The sequence below is a fragment of the Mugil cephalus genome, chromosome 8, assembly GCF_022458985.1.
Source record: "Mugil cephalus isolate CIBA_MC_2020 chromosome 8, CIBA_Mcephalus_1.1, whole genome shotgun sequence".
Lineage (NCBI taxonomy): Eukaryota > Metazoa > Chordata > Actinopteri > Mugiliformes > Mugilidae > Mugil > Mugil cephalus.
The window spans coordinates 1,310,540-1,330,094 of record NC_061777.1 but is presented as its reverse complement, the minus strand read 5'-3'; the positions used below and the strand labels follow the sequence as shown (position 1 = coordinate 1,330,094).

General features: G+C 41.0%; 1 protein-coding gene across 1 annotated transcript; it reads right to left on the bottom strand.

Moving 5' to 3' along the window:
• Positions 1-358: 358 nt before the first annotated feature.
• Positions 359-18,105, bottom strand: LOC125012769 (synuclein, alpha interacting protein). Its single transcript, XM_047592902.1, has 12 exons — positions 17,969-18,105; positions 14,676-14,763; positions 13,633-13,705; positions 11,993-12,570; positions 11,688-11,883; positions 11,052-11,356; positions 9,135-9,314; positions 7,396-7,509; positions 5,432-5,557; positions 3,312-3,481; positions 1,972-2,061; positions 359-1,833 (listed from the first exon to the last, which is right to left on the bottom strand). The coding sequence occupies exons 2-12, from the start codon at positions 14,730-14,732 to the stop codon at positions 789-791; spliced, it is 2,934 nt and encodes a 977-aa protein (XP_047448858.1). The 5' UTR covers positions 14,733-14,763; positions 17,969-18,105; the 3' UTR covers positions 359-788.
• Between the last annotated feature and the right edge of the window lie 1,450 nt (positions 18,106-19,555).

The following is a 19,555-nucleotide window of genomic DNA, read 5'->3' as shown; positions in this document are numbered from 1 at the left end:
AGTCATATATCAAAGAGAGTCTGTGCAACCAGGGGACGGAGCGTCTGATCCGTCCCTCTGTGCTGATTGGTTCTGAGCTGGTCACGTGTTTCATGGGCGCCATGTTGGATCCATCTAACCAATATTCACCCACAGAGACGTGGCAACAACAGAGAATAAAGTTGGATTAAAAGTTAAAAGTGGAGAAAGTTATGGAGCAGAAGATTCTGTCTCTCAAAAATAAAATCATATTATCATCATTACTGTGAACCTTGATCTCAGAAACACTGCTTTCCAAATGAATGAAGTTTGAGGTTAGCCTAGCCTCATGCTAGCCTTATGCTAGCTAGTTATCTAGGCTAAAGGCTTAAAATAGCAGCTAGCATCATATAAACTGTTAAACCATGTGTTCATGTGATTTATGTCCATGTAGATAAAATAACTTTACCTCAGTTACTGCTAAGTTATGATGGCTAGCATGCTAATGCTATAATGATAATACTAAATATCATTAAGGCTAATTTAATAGTATTTCTAATTTAATTTCAGTAATTTAAGATATTTAAAGGAAGCAGACGCTGGGATATTTAAGTGACATATTAATAACATTTATAGGAACGTTAACGGTGGAAATAAGACGTTTATTTCAACAGTGTTTCACTGTAGAATCTGACCTGTGATGTAGCAAACATGGCGCCCGTGGTTTGTGTTGGTCAGACTCTCTCTGATCTGTATCATGTGTTTTATACGTGGTCTCAGTTCTCTGCCTCTGTCTGTTTGTCTCTGTGCTCAGTTCAGACACTCGCTGGTTAAACGTTGCTGCTCTTGCTCTTTCCCTTGGCTCCGCCCCCCGGGCTACTCTTGCTGTCTGACTTCCTGCCAGGTGAGTTCTGACAGGTGGACAGTCTGACCCCACATCCTGTCTGACTGTTGCTGCTGCTGCTGCTGCTGTTGTTGTTGTGGTTCGTGTTTCCGCTCAGCGTCTCCATGATGGAACGAAACGCCCCGAACGGCCGCTTGGTTTCAGAGCCCCCCGCCGGAGTCCTCTCCTTCCTGTCCTGGTGGGGCTCCTTCCCCCTGGGGGGCTCCGCCTCCTGGGTGGAGCTCTTGTGGACCTGCTCGTCGAAGGTGACCCTCAGTTTGAGGTTCTGGGACGTCTTCCTGCGGGACGAGGGCGACTTCAGGGCACTTTTGGGGCTGGTTGCCACTTTCTGGCCGTTGGCGGCGGCTTCGTGTAAGTCGCCGGGAGCGTCCGGCGTTTTCCCGTCCGCGGCGTCCGGGTCGCTGGACGTGGGGGACGGGTTGTAGCCGATGCTGTCCACAGACTTGGACCCGGTGAGAGAGAAGGCCAGCTTCCTCTCAACGGTGGAGGAGGAGGTGGAGGCGGAGGAGGAGGAGGAGGAGGAGGACGAGGAGGACGGGACGTGCTTCTTCATCATCACGTTGAGGTGGTTGGACGCCGGCTCCTCCTCTGCGATGGGGAGGTGGGACGGCCTGTCGGGCCTCAGTGTGTTCGGGGGCGGGGCTCCCTGACTCCGCCCCTCCTCCGGCGGGTAACCGTCCGTGTCGGATTCGCTCAGAGAGCGCTGCATGATCTGTTTGAGTCTGGCCAGTTTCAGCTCTCGTCGCTCCACCAGCCCCGTCCTGCGGGGGGCGCCGGAGGCCCCGGGGACCGCCACCGGGGGCAGCCTGTCCCGGGGACACAGCGTCTCCGACACGTCCTTCCCCAGGAGCTGCCTCAGCACCGAGTCCGGAGCCACGCCCCCCTGACGGACCAGCCACTGACCCTCCCCGGGGGTGCCCTCCGCCGTCAGCATCATCTCTGGCCACGCCTCCACTGAGGCCTGATGGGAGCTGGAGTCAGACAGAGACGCACATCGTTACACCCCCGCGTGTGTGTGTGTGTGTGTGTGTGTGTGTGTGTGTAATAATGCTCCGGTGGATTAAATCAGCTGGGAGGTGGGCGGAGTCATGGCGTCTTTCTGTCGTTACCTTGGTGACCTAGAAGGAGTCCCCTCCCCCTTGTTGGGGTCCATCAGTCTCTGCATTTGTTTCTGCAACATGATCCTCTCTGCTGCCTGTCTACACACACACACACACACACACACACAGACAGACACACACACACACACACACACACACACACACACACACACACACACACACAACACAGATGAAATCAAATGAAAGACTTTGTTGTTTTTTCTTCTCTATGGAGGAAGGAAGGTTGTGTAGTAGCATTGTGTGGTAGTATTGTGTAGTAGTATTGTGTAGTAGCAATGTGTAGTAGTATTGTGTGGTAGTATCGTGTAGTAGTATTGTGTAGTAGAATTGTGTAGTAGCATCGTGTAGTAGCTTTGTGTAGTAGTATTGTGTAGTAGTATTGTGTAGTAGTATTGTGTAGTAGTATTATGTAGTAGCATTGTGTGGTAGTATTGTGTAGTAGTATTGTGTAGTAGCAGTGTGTTAGTATTGTGTAGTAGTATTGTGTTAGTATTGTGTAGTAGTATTGTGTAGTAGAATTGTGTAGTAGTATTGTGTGGTAGCATTAGTGCAGTAGTATTGTGTTAGTATTGTGTAGTAGTATTGTGTAGTAGTATTGTGTAGTAGTATTGTGTTAGTATTGTGTAGTAGTATTGTGTGGTAGTATTGTGTAGTAATATTGTGTTGTAGTATTGTAGTATTGTGTAGTAGTATTGTGTAGTAGCAGTGTGTTAGTATTGTCTAGTAGTATTGTGTGGTAGTATTGTGTAGTAGTATTGTGTAGTAGTATTGTGTGGTAGTATTGTAGTATTGTGTAGTAGTATTGTGTAGTAGCAGTGTGTTAGTATTGTCTAGTAGTATTGTGTGGTAGTATTGTGTAGTAGCAGTGTGTTAGTATTGTGTTAGTATTGTGTAGTAGTATTGTGTTAGTATTGTGTAGTAGTATTGTGTAGTAGTATTGTGTAGTAGCATTGTGTAGTAGTATTGTGTAGTATTGTGTGGTAGTATTGTGTGGTAGTATTGTGTAGTAGTATTGTGTGGTAGCATTAGTGCAGTAGTATTGTGTGGTAGTATTGTGTAGTAGTATTGTGTGGTAGTATTGTGTGGTAGCATTAGTGCAGTAGTATTGTGTGGTAGTATTGTGTGGTAGTATTGTGTAGTAGTATTGTGTAGTATTAGTGCGGTTGTATTGTGTAGTAGTATTGTGTAGTATTGTGTAGTAGTATTGTGTTGTAGTATTGTAGTATTGTGTAGTAGTATTGTGTAGTAGTATTGTGTAGTAGAATTGTGTAGTAGTATTGTGTAGTATTGTGTGGTTGTGTCTCGTCCTCTGATCTTGTGTAACTTACTCGTTCAGCTGCTTCGTGAGCTTAACGACCTGTGAGGCCAGCGACATGCAGGTTTCCACGACGACCAGGTATCGGGCGCAGGTGGTGTGTCCCTGACGCTCGGCGCTCTGCGACGGACGCTCCCCCTGCTGGTTCTGCACGGTCACGTTGGACCCGTACTCCACCAGAGTCTGGACCCAACAAGAACCGGGACACAAACACACACACTCAGGTCAGAGAACATCAGAGAACATCAGAGAACATTACAGAACATTACAGAACATCAGAGAACATCGAGGACATCAGAGAAGATCAGAGAACATTAGAGAACATTAGAGAAGATTAGAGAACATCAGAGAACACGAGAGAACATTAGAGAACACGAGAGAACATCAGAGAACATCAGATAACATCAGAGAACATCAGAGAACATTAGAGAAGATCAGAGAACATCAGAGAACATCAGAGAAGATTAGAGAACATTAGAGAAGATTAGAGAAGATCAGAGAACATCAGAATATTACAGAGCGTCAGAGAACGTCAGAGAAGATTAGAGAAGATCAGAGAACATTAAGAACATCAGATAACATTAGAGAAGATCAGAGAACATCAGAGAACACGAGAGAACATTAGAGAACACGAGAGAACATCAGAGAACATTAGAGAAGATCAGAGAACACGAGAGAACACCAGAGAAGATCAGAGAACACGAGAGAACATCAGAGAAGATTAGAGAAGATCAGAGAACACGAGAGAACACCAGAGAAGATCAGAGAACACGAGAGAACACCAGAGAAGATCAGAGAACACGAGAGAACACCAGAGAAGATCAGAGAACATTAGAGAAGATTAGAGAAGATTAGAGAACATTAGAGAAGATCAGAGAACATTAGAGAACATTAGAGAAGATTAGAGAACATTAGAGAACATCAGAGAACATCAGAGAACATTAGAGAACATTAGAGAAGATTAGAGAACATTAGAGAAGATTAGAGAAGATTAGAGAACATTAGAGAAGATCAGAGAACATTAGAGAACATTAGAGAAGATTAGAGAACATTAGAGAACATCAGAGAACATTAGAGAACATTAGAGAAGATTAGAGAACATTAGAGAACATCAGAGAACATCAGAGAACATTAGAGAAGATCAGAGAACATTAGAGAACATTAGAGAAGATTAGAGAACATTAGAGAAGATCAGAGAACATTAGAGAACATTAGAGAAGATTAGAGAACATTAGAGAACATCAGAGAACATCAGAGAACATTAGAGAAGATCAGAGAACATTAGAGAACATCAGAGAACATCAGAGAACATTAGAGAACATTAGAGAACATTAGAGAAGATCAGAGAACATTAAAAGGATGGACGTAGAACCTTTACGTGGTTCTCTACAGGATTTCCTTTTACCTGCCACTAATTATTAGTAATAAGTCATTTTTACATGATACGTGTAAATCTGTTCCCTCTCGTTCTATTTTCCTTTTTAAAACTTTTCTCTCTTTCTCCTTAAACTGAATTATTTATGTGTGAACTAATAAAATAAAAAGAAATAAACTGTTTAACTCTTCACAGAAATTGGTTCTGGATTAGTTTTATTATTTTGTATTTTATTTAATTAGTTTAAGTATTTTGCGGAGTCAACAGGAAGCAGACGGGACTGATAACATCCGGCCTCCTTCACTGGGTTCTAACAAACACTAGTAGAGAACAACACAAAGCTTCCACTGACACAAAATGAGCTTTTCTTACATTTTTATTCCAATTAATCAGTGTTTAGTCAGATTAAACAGCAGGAACCAGCATCTGGAAGTTTTTCTTTATTCTCTGTGTGTGTTCAAAGCATAGACTGTATATAAATATGGACGATACGTCCATATGGATTATATTATATAATATTATTTATTTAATTTTTATTTTCTCATGTTACATCCTGTTTCTATACGAGCTAAAACTAAACTTGTGCAAAAAACACTATATTAACTTTCTAAAATGAGAGAAATTATCCTTGAAATAAAACTATTTGACGTGTGTTTTAGTGTTTTATTTTGGCCCAAGTCCCGCCCACTAACATGGAGGGGGTGGAGCTTATGATGTATACTGCAGCCTCCAGCCACCAGGGGGAGCTCTGGGCTCACCTGTATGCAGGTGAGGTGTCCGTACTGAGCCGCCACGTGGACGGCTGTGTTTCCGTTCTGGTCGACTTCGTCCAGAGAAATCGCCTGTTCCTGCATGAACTGAAGCAGCCACAGCAAAACCTTCTCCTGCAGACGGAAACAACACAATAAACAACACAATAAATAACACAATAATGGAACGAACGGACACACAAAGTCTGACTCCGAAGCTCGTAACTGTTTGGTAAAATCTCTGACCAGTGGGTTTTATAAACTGTGAAAACTACAAACTTATTTAACGAATGTAAATCTAAAGTGTAAATTAGTACAAATTCAACAAACAACACAGGTATTTATAACTGTTTCCATTAAAATGAAGAAAACGCATCAGACATTTTTGTACAAGTGTTAACAACCATTGAAAACTATCAGGTGTAAGTTATGCATTTGAAGCTAAAAAAGCTTCTAGGAAGCGTTTGTGTAGCATCAGATTTAAAACATATTTCTCTGTTGTGACCTTAGTCAATGGCACAAAAATGTCCCATTGACTTCCATCATAATCTCCCATCATTAATCTCTCAGCCAATAAAAATCATTCATTCTGCAACATCAACACTTTTCAACACTAAAATCAGACATTTCCTCATTAGGGACAAAAATGTGTGAGGGTTCAACTGAGATCATCAAAGTTTAGACTTTTTAAGACTCTGTGTGTGTGTTAGTGTGTGTATTACTGTGTGTGTTAGTGTGTGTGTGTGTGTGTTAGTGTGTGTGTGTGTTACTGTGTGTTACAGTGTGTGTTAGTGTGTGTGTGTGTTAAAGTGTGTGTTACAGTGTGTTAAAGTGTGTGTGTGTTAGTGTGTGTTACAGTGTGTTAGTGTGTGTGTGTGTTAGTGTGTGTTAAAGTGTGTGTGTGTGTTACCTGTCCGTAGCGGGCGGCGTAGTGGATCAGTGTTAGTGTGTGTTACTGTGTGTGTGTTAGTGTTAGTGTGTGTGTGTTACTGTGTGTTAGTGTGTGTTACAGTGTGTGTTACTGTGTGTTAGTGTGTGTTGCAGTGTGTGTGTGTTACCTGTCCGTAGTGGGCGGCGTAGTGGATCAGACTGGGATGTTACAGTGTGTGTGTTAGTGTGTGTATGTGTTAGTGTGTGTTACTATGTGTTACTGTGTGTGTGTGTGTGTGTGTGTTAGTGTGTGTGTGTGTGTGTGTTAGTGTGTGTTACTGTGTGTGTGTTAGTGTGTGTTAGTGTGTGTGTGTGTGTGTTAGTGTGTGTTACTGTGTGTGTGTGTGTGTGTGTGAGTGTGTGTTACTGTGTGTGTTACAGTGTGTGTGTGTGTGTGTTACAGTGTGTGTGTGTGTGTGTTACAGTGTGTTACCTGTCCGTATCGGGCTGCGTAGTGGATCAGACTGGGATGTTACAGTGTGTGTTACTGTGTGTGTGTGTGTTACAGTGTGTTACAGTGTGTTACTGTGTGTTACTGTGTGTTACTGTGTGTATTTAAGTGTGTTACAGTGTGTTACCTGTCCGTATCGGGCTGCGTAGTGGATCAGACTGGGATGTTACAGTGTGTGTTAGTGTGTGTTACAGTGTGTGTTACAGTGTGTTACTGTGTGTGTGTGTGTGTGTTACAGTGTGTTACAGTGTGTTACCTGTCCGTAGCGGGCCGCGTAGTGGATCAGACTGGGATGTTACAGTGTGTGTGTGTTACTGTGTGTGTTACTGTGTGTTACAGTGTGTTACAGTGTGTGTTAGTGTGTGTTACAGTGTGTTACAGTGTGTTACAGTGTGTGTGTGTGTTAGTGTGTGTCTGTGTGTGTTAGTGTGTGTTACCTGTCCGTATCGGGCGGCGTAGTGGATCAGACTGGGATGTTACAGTGTGTGTGTGTTACTGTGTGTGTGTTAGTGTGTGTGTGTGTGTTAGTGTGTGTCTGTGTGTGTGTGTGTGTGTGTGTTACAGTGTGTTACAGTGTGTTACAGTGTGTTACCTGTCCGTAGCGGGCGGCGTAGTGGATCAGACTGGGATGTTCTCGGGTGCAGCTGAGTTCAGCGATCGCCTCCGTCTCACTCACCATCCACCTCACACACTCCAGGCGACCGTTCTGCAGCAAACACAAACTCATCTCTCATTTTCAGCCCTCGTGACGTTTGTGTAGCTCTTCTATGTTGTCAGACTTTTTAAATCGTAAACGTTTCAGACTTGGAGCTTCTGTCATGAATCTCCCTCTCACACATTTCTACTGTATTTCTGTTTTTAATCTTTTGTTTATCTTATTTCATCTATTTCTCAAGTATTCATTTTTGAAATTTTGTCAGTTTCAATTGTATTATTTTTTTCTCATTGTCCATTTCTATTGTATTAATTTCACATTTAGTTCATTGTATTCTATTATATTCATTTTTTGCCCATTATTGTAAATTATTAGTTTTTGTCATTTTCTACTCAAGTTTTTGAAGAATTTTTATTTGATTTTATTTTTGTCTATTTTCTTACACTTATATTTTCAAATGTTTGTAAATGTCTTTCTATTTACTTTTAAATAATTTTATTTATGTATATTGGATTCATCTTTGACTTTTGTCAGTTTCTGTTGTATTTATTTATTATTTTCTCATTTCTGTTTTATTTTTTACTTTTTTATCTTTATTTTTTTAATTGCATTTGTTTTCAAATTTTTGTTAGTTTCTTCAGCGTTTTTTCTCTTTACTGTATATTTAAAATTTGTTGGTCAATTTCTATCTTATTTATTTTCAAATTTTTGAAAATTTTCATTTCATTTAATTCGTCTATTTTCTATATTGTGTACCTTGTGTTTTAATTTGTTTTAAATGTCTTATGAGTAATTTTTTAAAATATTTTTTCTATTTCTATTGTTTTAATTTTTGAAAATGTCTGTTTCTATTGTTTTTACCTTTTTCTCATTTCTACTGTATTTTACTTTTCTCCCAAGTTTTGAAAATTTTTTATTGTATGTTTTCACATTTTTATTAATTTCTACTCCATTTATCGTTTCTCATTATTGCATATTTCTATTTTTCTTCCTTTTTTGTTAATTTCTACTTTGTTATTTCTAAATTCTCAAGGTTTTACTTTTTTACATTTATTTTTTTATATTTACTTTTACTGTATTTCTTTCCAAAATGTAGAAAATGTATTTTTTTCATTTACCATCGTATTAATTTTAGAAAGTTTGTCAGTTTTTATTTTCTTTATTTCTACTGCATTTTTGCAGATTTTCATATGATTTATGTTATTCTATTTTTTAAGCCCAGTTCTTCTCCCTACAGACCCTCGGCTCTAATCATAAAATCACAACTTGTCCGACCAGTGAATGAATCTTCTACCAAACGTTTCGTGTTTTACTTTCTGGGAACGTGTTTTTGTTGGTTCCCTGATGTTCGTCAGGTCTCCACCTCACGACTGAGTCAACAGATTTACGTCCTGACTACGGAGCTGGAACAAAGACCAGGTGGTTGGAAATCTGTCATCCTGTTAATCACAGTGAATAAACAGGCGACTCGCTGATAAGAGCCAATCAGGGATCAGCACACAGCTTGTCTCCAGATAACACACTTCCTGTCTGGCAGCCAATCAGCAGCTTGGTTTCCACAACAGGAGCTGCTCAGAGTTTCCTCAGCTTCAAACTTTACATTATCAAAAAAAACCTGCATCAATCAGACGTCTGCAGGTACGAGGGAGGGGGCGGGGGGGGGGGCGGTCTCTGACCTTGACCCCGAGTCCAGCGGGGGTGAGCTGCTGGCTGTTGCGCTCGTTGAGGCCGTCCTCCCCCATCAGAGACGTGAGATGCTGCAGACAGTCGGCGTGACCCTGAGCCGCCGAGATGTGGAGCAGGTTGTTCGCGTCCTCGTCTCGGATCAGCTCCAGGTTATCGGCCGCCAGGTGGGGCTGCAGGGAGGGGGAGGAGGAGGAGGAGGAGGAGGGGGAGGAGGAGGAGGAGGAGGAGGAGGAGGAGGGGGAGGAGGAGGAGGAGGAGAAGGAGGAGGAGGGGAGGAGGAGGGGGAGGAGGAGGGGAGGGAGGGAGGAGGAGGGGGAGGAGGAGGAGGAGGAGGAGGAGGAGGGGAGGAGGAGGAGGAGGGGGGGAGGAGGAGGAGGAGGAGGAGGGAGGAGAAGGGGGGGAGAGGAGGAGGAGGAGGTGGAGGAGAGAGGAGGGAGGGAGGAGGAGGTGGAGGAGAAGGGGGGGGTGGGGGAGGAGGAGGAGGAGGGGGAGGGGGAGGAGGGAGGGGAGGAGGAGGAGGAGGAGGAGGAGGGGGGAGAGGAGGAGGAGGAGGAACAGACACCATTTTATTTTATTCTACATAAACAATCTCTGTATCAACTTGTCAAATTCATTTTTATGTTCAACCTCAGTCACTCGTCATTAACATGTCTTCTATCAAAATAGTTAAAAAAAAACGGTCAGTGAACATCATGTGTTCATTTCACTACACTTTGTGTTGAGCCTCTAGTTTCCTCCTAAATTCTCTGAAGTCGTCTTTCTGCTGGAGCCTCGTCTCTATTTATATATATATTTATGTATATGAGGAACTGTGGTGAAGCTCTTCATCTCCTGCAGAAGTCAGTCAGGTCCAAATATGGTCACATCCTGTCTGTTGGAAACCAATCAAAGTAGAAAGGTTGATCTGAAGCTAAACTCTCACTGGTTCATTTCTAAAGTGACCTGATTTTCTGCCTCTAGTCTGAGTTTATCTGAGAGCGACATTTAAAAATGCTGTGACGTCTGATATAAGGAGACGAGAGACTCTGAGTTCATCCGGACGTAAACTGTCTCTGGTAAAAGGAGACGATCAGCAACGGATCAAAAAATGAGAATTTAATCTGATATTTATTAATATTATACATGTTGACATGTTTGGAAAGATCTGAGGAGATTTGGTTTTGGTTCATGGTGGTTTCCAATAAAAATATACAGGATTTTACAATGTAAAACTTTACACATTTATTCCTGACACAAACCTGCAGGTATTTACAGAGGGGATTTATCACATGTCTCTATATATTGTTGGCAGTATTTTGTGTTTGATGGACTGATATAAATAATATCCAACATTTCTTCTGTAAATACCTGGAAATCTAACGTTAATAAAATGAAACTTTATCCATTATTCAGATTTCTCTTCTGGAAATGTTTGCAAATCAATGCATATCTAAGTCCTCATTTACATTTTTAAATATAAATTCACAGAAAAGTTGTGATACAAAACGTTATTGTACAGATAAACTCAAACTCGTGTTTTCCTCTCATACGAAGCTGATACCACAGAATATTACAGACATTATAACGTCCAAACAGAGTTTAAATGATTATTTATTATTATTATTTTAGATCAGGAGCTTTCATTTAACCTCCTGAGACCCTGCGTCCACATATGGGGACATTTCAGCGGATTTATTTTACAGCCAATCACGGCTCAAAACCTTAATTTAATTTTACTACTGAAACTTGTTTGTTTATGTTCATTAACTTTTGTAGTTTGACACTGAAATTTAACAAATTCTGTCAATAGTAACGAGCTACAACGTGGCTAATTAGCTCGTTAGCTAGCTAAAGTACTCGTTTTAGGACAGTGGGACTCGATAACAGTATCGTAAACCGTATCGACTGCAGCGCGATGACAAACTCACCAGCAGTGAGATCTGTCCCTCCCTGACGATGTTGATGATGTTCTGGTTCTTCTTGGTCTCCTCATCCACCACCTCCCCTCCTCCTCCTCCTCCTCCTCCTCCTCCTCCTCCTGCTCCTCCGGCTCCTCCGAACCCCCTCGGCCCACACCCCGCCCCTCCCGGGCCGGGAGCCCAGGGCTTGGAGGCGTCCTGCCGGCCCACGCTGCACCCTGGCAGGGGGAACATGAGGCCCGGGCCGCCCGGGGGCTCCACGCCGGGCCTCTGGCTCTGGGCGTCTGGGTAGACGCGAGCTGACAGCAGCTTGTCTGGAAATAAAACCTTTTTATCAGAGATCGAGCAAAAAATACACAAGTATCGGCCGATACTTGTGTTTTTTTTTTTACTGGTATCAGCCGATACTTGTGTTTTTACACTGGTATCGGCCGATACTGATTATGTAAGAATAAGAGCATTAAATATTGTTTGAGTTCAATAAAAGTTTATGTTTCTGGTTAAATTGAAACTTCTAACATTTGTTATCACTGGGAGGAAAAGGTATCGGTATCGGCTCCAAATATCGGCTCAGAGAAATCCATATCGGTTAAATCTGTAGTTTTTCTGACAGAAGCAGAAAAGTAAAAGAAAAGCCTGTTTTACCTGCGTCAGAGAAAGAGGAGACGGAGGAGGAGCAGCTGAGGAGGCTGGAGGAGAGCAGCTCCGGCTGGTAACCTCCCCCTCCTCCTCCCCCACCTCCCCCTCCTCCCCCCGGGGAGCGGTGGAGGTGGTGGAGGTCTGGATCCATCGACTTGGACTTCCTCAGGTCCGACCACTTCACAGGAGACAGGACACAGTACTGGAGGAGACACAAGAACCAGAGGAGGTCAGAGTGGACCTGGGGGGAGGAGGAGGAGGAGGAGGAGGTTACATGTAAAAGGAGGCGCGGAGGAGTCGGGTTCTCTCACCGGGGTCTGGGAGCTGCTGCTGCTGCCCAGGCTCAGGGGCTCGTTGTGGGGCAGAGCGGAGCTCTTCAGGCCTCCCCCCCGGTTCCTCTCCAGGGTGCCTCCTCCCAGATTACTCCCCGTCACCGACCTCTTGTCGTGGGGGACGCGAGGCAGCGTGGACATCTGCTGGCTGGACTTGATGTAGGGGACGTCCAGGATCTCGTCCATGTCCAGGTCGTAGTGCTCCAGCTCCCCGAAGAGAGCCTGAGGGTTGTTCCCGACGCCGCCGCCGCCCCCTAGACCCTTCACCTTCCCTCCGGGCGCCTCCTCCCCGGGGGAGGAGGTGGAGGAGGAGGAGGCGTTGGTGGGTTTGTCTGAGCCGGGGTCGTCCTTGCTGCCGTCCCCCGGCTCCCCCTGGACCGGCCCCGGACCCGGGACTTTCCCATCGGAGTCAGAGTCGGTGGTCTCCGGTTGGTGCTTCAGAGGAGAAACCCTCTTCACGGGGCGGAACTTACTGTGGACCTCAGCGAGACCCGTGGGCTTGATGCCCCCCCCAGCGTGGGAGGAGGAGACGCCACGGCTCCAGTTGATGGCAGGAACTGAGGAGGAGGAGGAGGAGGAGGAGGAGGAGGAGGAGGAGGAGACGATTAGAGACGAGGGATCAGGGATATCAATGATACTGGTACCATGATGCTAATGGTGCTGATGCTAACGGCGCTCATGCTAATGGTGCTGATGCTAACGGTGCTGATGCTAATGGTGCTAATGCTAATGGTAGGAACCAGACTGATCTGGGTGCTTCACTTGGTGCCATTGAGTTTTTAATTAGCTTAGCTTCTTTAGCTCTAATGTACAGATGGAAGTGAAGCTTCAACACGTCTGAGACCAAACGTTTGTGTGAAGTTTGTCTGGACATCAGCTCTAAAGATGCAACAAGGAGGAAACACCTGGAATTAGACTCAACATCTGACCACACATAGCATTAGCATTAGCATAGCATTTTATTAATAGACCAGAGATGTAGCGTCTCTGATGCCTGACGGATTTTATATTGGTTCATTTATTTCTTAGTCTTAGTTCTATTTATAATATTTAAAAAAATATCCTGTTCAATCTGCACATCAGAAAATAACCTGAAAATAAAAAGGCACCGTTTTGGGACAAAGTTTGTATGTTTCCATTCTTAAAAGTATCAGTATCACATCTCTACTAGAAACGGGCTAAAAAACGTATCCAGATAAATGTTAACATGATCGTGACTGAATGAAATTTTTGGGTAATTTCTGGTTTGTGGTTGTTCTTCAGTTGGTGGAATAAGTTTGTTGTGTTGTTGTTGTCCTCAGCTATTATCTTTTTATTTCATTTTTTATTTTTTTTTGCAAACTTTGCATGAAACAAGTTGGTTCCACATCCTCCATTAGCCTAGTAGCATAAGACCCTCAGTCATATCTGAACGTTTCTGGAAAACAATAAAGTTACTGATGAGGAGCCTCGTTTAGCTTCCACCATATTAATTATATTATTATTATCATTAGCCACATTAGCTACATCATCAACTTGCATGATGGTCAGATCTAATCTCAGGTGGTTTTTGTGTGTGAATCGTGTCAGAGACGAATAAACGCTGAAGCGCGTCTCTGGTTCTTCGTTCCCTCGGGTACCTGGTCTCTCCTCGGCCGGACCATCGCTCCTCCTGGACAGTTCTGGGATGCTCTTCAGAGACGTGACAGAATACTGCAGCACAGAGAAGGAGAGACGGGGAGAAAGCTGAAGGCTGCAGCTGAGCGAGGAGGAGGATATATTTAGATATTAATTACAGTAGCCGTAGAACATGAAGCAGTTACAGATGTGTAATTAAAACGCTCTCATATGCAGAGCTGCGAGCAGACACGACGATAACAAACTGTGGAGGGACGGGATTATTCTGAGCAGATGTAACGTCTCCTTAAAGTCTGTCCACGTCTTCTCCTTAAAGTCTGTCCACGTCTTCTCCTTAAAGTCTGTCCACGTCTTCTCCTTAAAGTCTGTCCACGTCTTCTCCTTAAAGTCTGTCCACGTCTTCTCCGTAAAGTCTGTCCACGTCTTCTCCTTAAAGTCTGTCCACGTCTTCTCCGTAAAGTCTGTCCACGTCTTCTCCTTCTCTGGAAACTTTCCTCGTCTTTTAAACTCTGACAGGATCAGTTTTACCTGAGGACGTCTGACTTCTCGTCTTTACTTTGACTTTTCCTGCTCATCTGAGCTGTAATTTTCTCCTTGTATCAGACGTCACAGCATTTTTAAATGTCGCTCTCAGATAAACTCAGACTAGAGGCAGAAAATCTGGTCACTTTAGAACCAATGAACCAGTGAGAGTTTAGCTTCAGATCAACCTTTATACTTTCATGATTGGTTTCCAACAGACAGGATGTGACCATATTTGGACGTGACTGACTTCTGCAGGAGATGAAGAGCTTCACAACAGTTCCTCATATACATAAATATATATATAAATAGAGACGAGGCTCCAGCAGAAAGACGACTTCAGAGAAACTAGAGGCTCAACACAGACAAAGTGACGTGAAATTAACACATGAATGTGAATTTTGGCCACTTTTTTTGAACTAGTTTGATAAAAGACGTGTTAATGAAGCAAAAACAACTCAAAACTGATCAGCGCCGTGCGTCTCGGCTTAAATCATAGTAACTATTTCCCATCAGCACTGACCACGGAGTCATCGGAGAAGTCGATCTCGTCCAGGTCCAGATATTCAGGAGCCTCCATGTTCACACCACATCATCAGCCTCACGAGCAGCTGGAAAACAACAACAACAACAACAACAAGGTCTCAGACTCAGAGGCTTTAAAGACGAAGAAGCCGCCACAGAAACGCTGTGAATGATCTGACCAGGGCTTCAGTAAACGTGCTGTCGTTGAGGTGATATAATCAGCAGCAGTGAAACTCAGGAAGTGGCTGCAGGAAACCGAGAACAGTCGCGCTGAAAAGCTGCGTTTAAAGTGTTTCTACGGTTTTTGTTGGTCTCTTTTCTCGCTGGGGCGACAAACGGCCGCACAGAAATAAAAAGAAACAGTGGAAATAACAAGTCACCGCTATTTTTAAGGAGGATTTCTTCTTTAGCTCAGGTCTCTGAGAGGACGGGGATTAAAACCTGAGCAGCATCAGTCTCTGCTGATGAATTATAAATGTTAGATTTCAGCTTCGTGGCCGTTTTCAGTGTGCGGACGTTTCTCTGTTCCCTGTTTTCTGGCTGCGTGGGAGCGACCGCCTGAAAAACTAAAAAAACCTCTGATTGCAGCTTTGAGAAACGGTCGCGCCTAAAAACCTTGATAACAACAGTTTAGGTCAGAAAATAAAACGGGAGAGAAGGAAGGAAGGAAGAAGGAGAGAAAGAGGAGGAGGAGGTTCTGTTTACGTGAACAGCTGACGGCTCCAGAGAACAAGAGTTTTACTGTGTCTTTCCTTTAATTTCATAAAAATGAACATCGATCAACATGAATCCTGCTCTTAAATGTCATTTTATTCAACTTTTATCACCCAGCACAAGAATTATTTCCATTTTTACCACAAAAATCCAAATGTTGTGTCTTAATTAGCTTCTTTAAGTTCATTTACTCCTAAATCTCATCTAGTAGCTGCTCAAATACTTTAAATTATACAACAAATAAGCAGAAAACACATAAATCAGGCTAATTTTTGTTAACAGATGTGTTTTTCTCTGTGTCACATGTAAGTTTTCACAGATTTTTACTGTTTAAACTCTGATTTATCATCTTAATTTGCTTCTTTAAGCCTGTTTGCTTCTAATTCCTGTTTAGAAGTTTATCAGATACTTTAAATTACAGTAAAAATATGAAAACAATACGTAAATAATGCTTCTTTTATTAGCTGATGTGTTTTTTTCACAGTCAAATGCAGTTTTCCACTGATTTGTGCGACTGAAACTCAAAGTTAGCATCTAGAAAAGACCAAAAGAGCAAATGTTTCTTTAAATTACAGAAAAATCAACATCAATAAACGTAAATTCTGCCCTTAAATCTTCTGTTATGTAACTTTCTTCTTTGTTTTCCCAGATTTTTACCACTAAACCTCAAATGTTGTGTCTTAATTAGCGTCTTTAAGTTCGTTTGCTTCTAATTCTCATCTAGTAGCTGCTCAAATATATTAAATTATAGTAAAATAGTCCAAATATACCTAAATAATGCCTATTTACATTAACCGATGTGCTTTTAACTGGTCAAATTTAATTTTACACTGATTTTTACCACTAAAACTCTAATTTATGGTCTTAATTAGCTCCTGTGCGTCTGTTTACTTCTTATTTTTATCCAGTAAATATTCATTTTTCTTTTAATTACATGAAAATAAACACGAATGAGCCTTTAAATCTTATTTTATCCAGATTTCTTCAGTCTGCAGACGAGTCTTCCAAACAAACTGTGATTTTCTTCCCAGATTTTCACCATTAAAAGTCACATTTTGTAGCTTTATCATCTTTATCAGTTTGTTTGCATCTAACGAAGCTTGTAAATGATGTTAAAATCAACCAAGAATGAACAGAAAGTCTCGGGTAGGTGGAAGAACCTGAAGGGTTGAAATGAATGTTCCTTGAGCTCAGAGTTTCTCTCTGGTTTACATGATGTTTGTTGAACCGGAGTAAAAATAGAAACCACTGGGATCACGTGACGCTCTGGGTTTGACTTTCTCTTTTCACGCTGGACAATAAAACACAGGTTCCTGCCTCGGTTTTCATTTCATTTCTGCCGTAATTATCCACATTAATTATAATAATTAGAAGGAAACAAACAGATTAACATGAACTTTCTGTAGTAAAGAAATAAATAATAAATGAAAAAACATTTAGGAACAAAACTTATGTCCATTCATGATAAGACACAATATTTAAAGAGTTTTAAAGGTAAATATCTGGGAAAAGACTGATAGAAGTCACATAAAATAAGATTTAAGAGCAGAAATGAGGTATATTTACACTTATTTTTATTTAATTAAGAGAAATATCGGATCTTTGAGAGGTTATTATTAAGCAAACAGACTCACAGGAGCTAATTAACCCAGAAAATCTGAGTAAATTGAGGGAGAAAATCATAAAGGGACATTTAGGTGCTATATTTATGTGATTTTTTCTTATTTGCCCAGTTACTGGACAATAATTAGAACTAAACAACATCTGAGTTTAACTGGTAAAGTTCAGGAAAATCACATAAAAGTCACATTAAATAAGATTTAAAAAGATTTAAGAGCATAAGTTCCACATTTGTATGTTTATTTTAACATAATACAGAGAAATAGAGATAAAATGAAGACGTAAACAGACTTAAAGGAGTTAATGAAGATACAATGTTTGAGATATAATTAAAGAAAACTGGGTCATATATAATTTTGTGGGGAAAATGAGATTAAATGTGAGTTTATTTTATATAATTAAAAGAAATATTAGGTCACTAGATATAAATAGGAAGCAAACAGACTCACAGGAGATAATTAAGACACAATATTATAATTATAGTGGGAAAATACATCTGACAAGGAAAGAAAACACACAAATCCGCCTTATTTCTCTCCATTTTAAAGGATTTGTGCAGTTACCAGATAATAATGGATCCGTTTAAATGACAACTACATTAAAATAAGGAACAAACAGACTCACAGGAGCTAATTAAGACACAATATTTAAGAAAACCCTGGAAAACACATTTAACAAGAGGGAGAAACACACGAGTTAGAGGATTCGTCCCGTTACTAGATGATAATTAGAAGCAGAAATCCTCCCAGACGCTAGAAAAGCCGAATACTTTTAGTTTTGTGGATGAAAAGAGCCTGTGGAGTCTCCTCTAATCCTCTCATCCCTGCTACCAGCAGGCTAACGGCTAAGCTAGCAGGCTAGCCCGGCTAACTGGCTGGAAAATGAGGTCAAACTTAGAGAAAACGGGACCGGGGAGAAGCTGGCTCTCGGTTACCGGACGGTTCGGAGGTACGGTACCTTACGGAGGGCAGGAAGCCGAGGGGAACGAGCCGGTTTGGGGAGCTGGGAGCTAGCCGAGCCGCTAGCTCTGGAGATCCAGCTGTTTTTTTTCCTTCTGTCCTGAAAAAGCACAAAGACTTTGACATATGGGGGAACAGAGAGCAGCGGACGAGGAGAGCGCTCACTCCCACCACGTTTCTGAGGACCGGGCCAGACTGACAGGAAACCACGTTTAATGCTCCTCACTGTAGCTTAGTGGCACATAAAAACATAAATCATTATCAAGAAGCACAAGTAAAAAGAAAGATCAGATTAAATTAAATTAAATTAAAATGAAAGAAATATAATTTTGTTTGGCAGAAATCTCCAGTAGCAGACTGAGATCAGACGTTTATAAGGTCATGAATAAATAAATAAATAAATAAATGAGCATACTACTACTACTACTACTACTACTAATAATAATAATAATAATAATAATAATAATAATAATAATCTATTGTTTGACAAATTAATTTCAATACAAAAATACACTATATTCAATATTCGTTTCAGTTTTTTTTTCTGAAAAACCTGAAAAAAAAATATTATAAATAAATTAATAAATAAAGATACTTTATTTTAAGAGGGTGTCGATGTATATTATTTCAATCTTATTTTTTATTTTATGAATTTTAAGAAAGTTTTTATATATGTAATCTAGTGAAATAAAATAATGCAAAGCAATAAATAAATAAATGAATAAATATGTTGAACCACTGGGAGCACATGACAGCACGCTCTCAGGCTATAGAATAAAAAACTTTAGAATAAAACAGAGGTTTCTGTCTTGTTTTTGGATTTAAAAAAAAATGCAAATGTGAATAGAATCTTTTTTAAATTTTACTAAATCAGTTCTTTGAAGCTTTGTTTTGCACCTCTGTGGTACAGACGTAATATTAAACCTTAATTATCTTAATTATCATTATAATAATTGGAAACATAGAAACAAACAGACTGACAGGAGCCAACAAACAATACTTAGAAGAATTGTCTTAAATAAAACTACATTTTCAAACATAATATTAAACAAATAAAAGAAAAAAAAAGTGTCCAGTGAAACCGGCCTCATTTCAAATTAGCACTAATTTCTATTTAGTTAATTATTTATTGCATGAATATTTATATTAACACAAATAAATCCAGGGGAAGGCTGCAGTGTCATTTCCGTTTTTCTCCAACAGCTGAGTCATCTTCTCAATAGACGATCTCTGAGGAGGAAGTGGAGTCGTTACATAGGTCCGTTATCCTTAGAATAAAAACCTGGGACTCATTTCTCATCACGAATAAATAAATAAATAGTAGATACAACTAATAAATAATAATCGACACAGTGAATAAATAATACAAATTAGAAAATTAACTAAAGACAAATGTTAATTAATTTTAATTCCAGTCTGAAGCCCATTGTAATACAGCAAGACTCATAAGCCTCCTTTTATATATATTTATATATTTATACATATTAATTTTACCCAAACACTTACTCCCAATATTACACTAATTATTTCAGTTACAATAAGACTTTTTTTTCTTTTGGTGGGGGAGGTTCCTTGAATAAGCCCC

Bases quoted from the DNA above. Each gene is read 5' to 3' on its own strand.
- LOC125012769 (XM_047592902.1), bottom strand. From the start codon at position 14,732: ATGGAGGCTCCTGAATATCTGGACCTGGACGAGATCGACTTCTCCGAT. The intron at 3,482-5,431 runs GTGAGCCCAGAG...TGTTGGGTCCAG, and splicing joins GACACCTCACCTGCATACAG to ACTCTGGTGGAGTACGGGTC. The intron at 1,834-1,971 runs GTAACGACAGAA...GTCTGACTCCAG, and splicing joins ACTCCTTCTAGGTCACCAAG to CTCCCATCAGGCCTCAGTGG.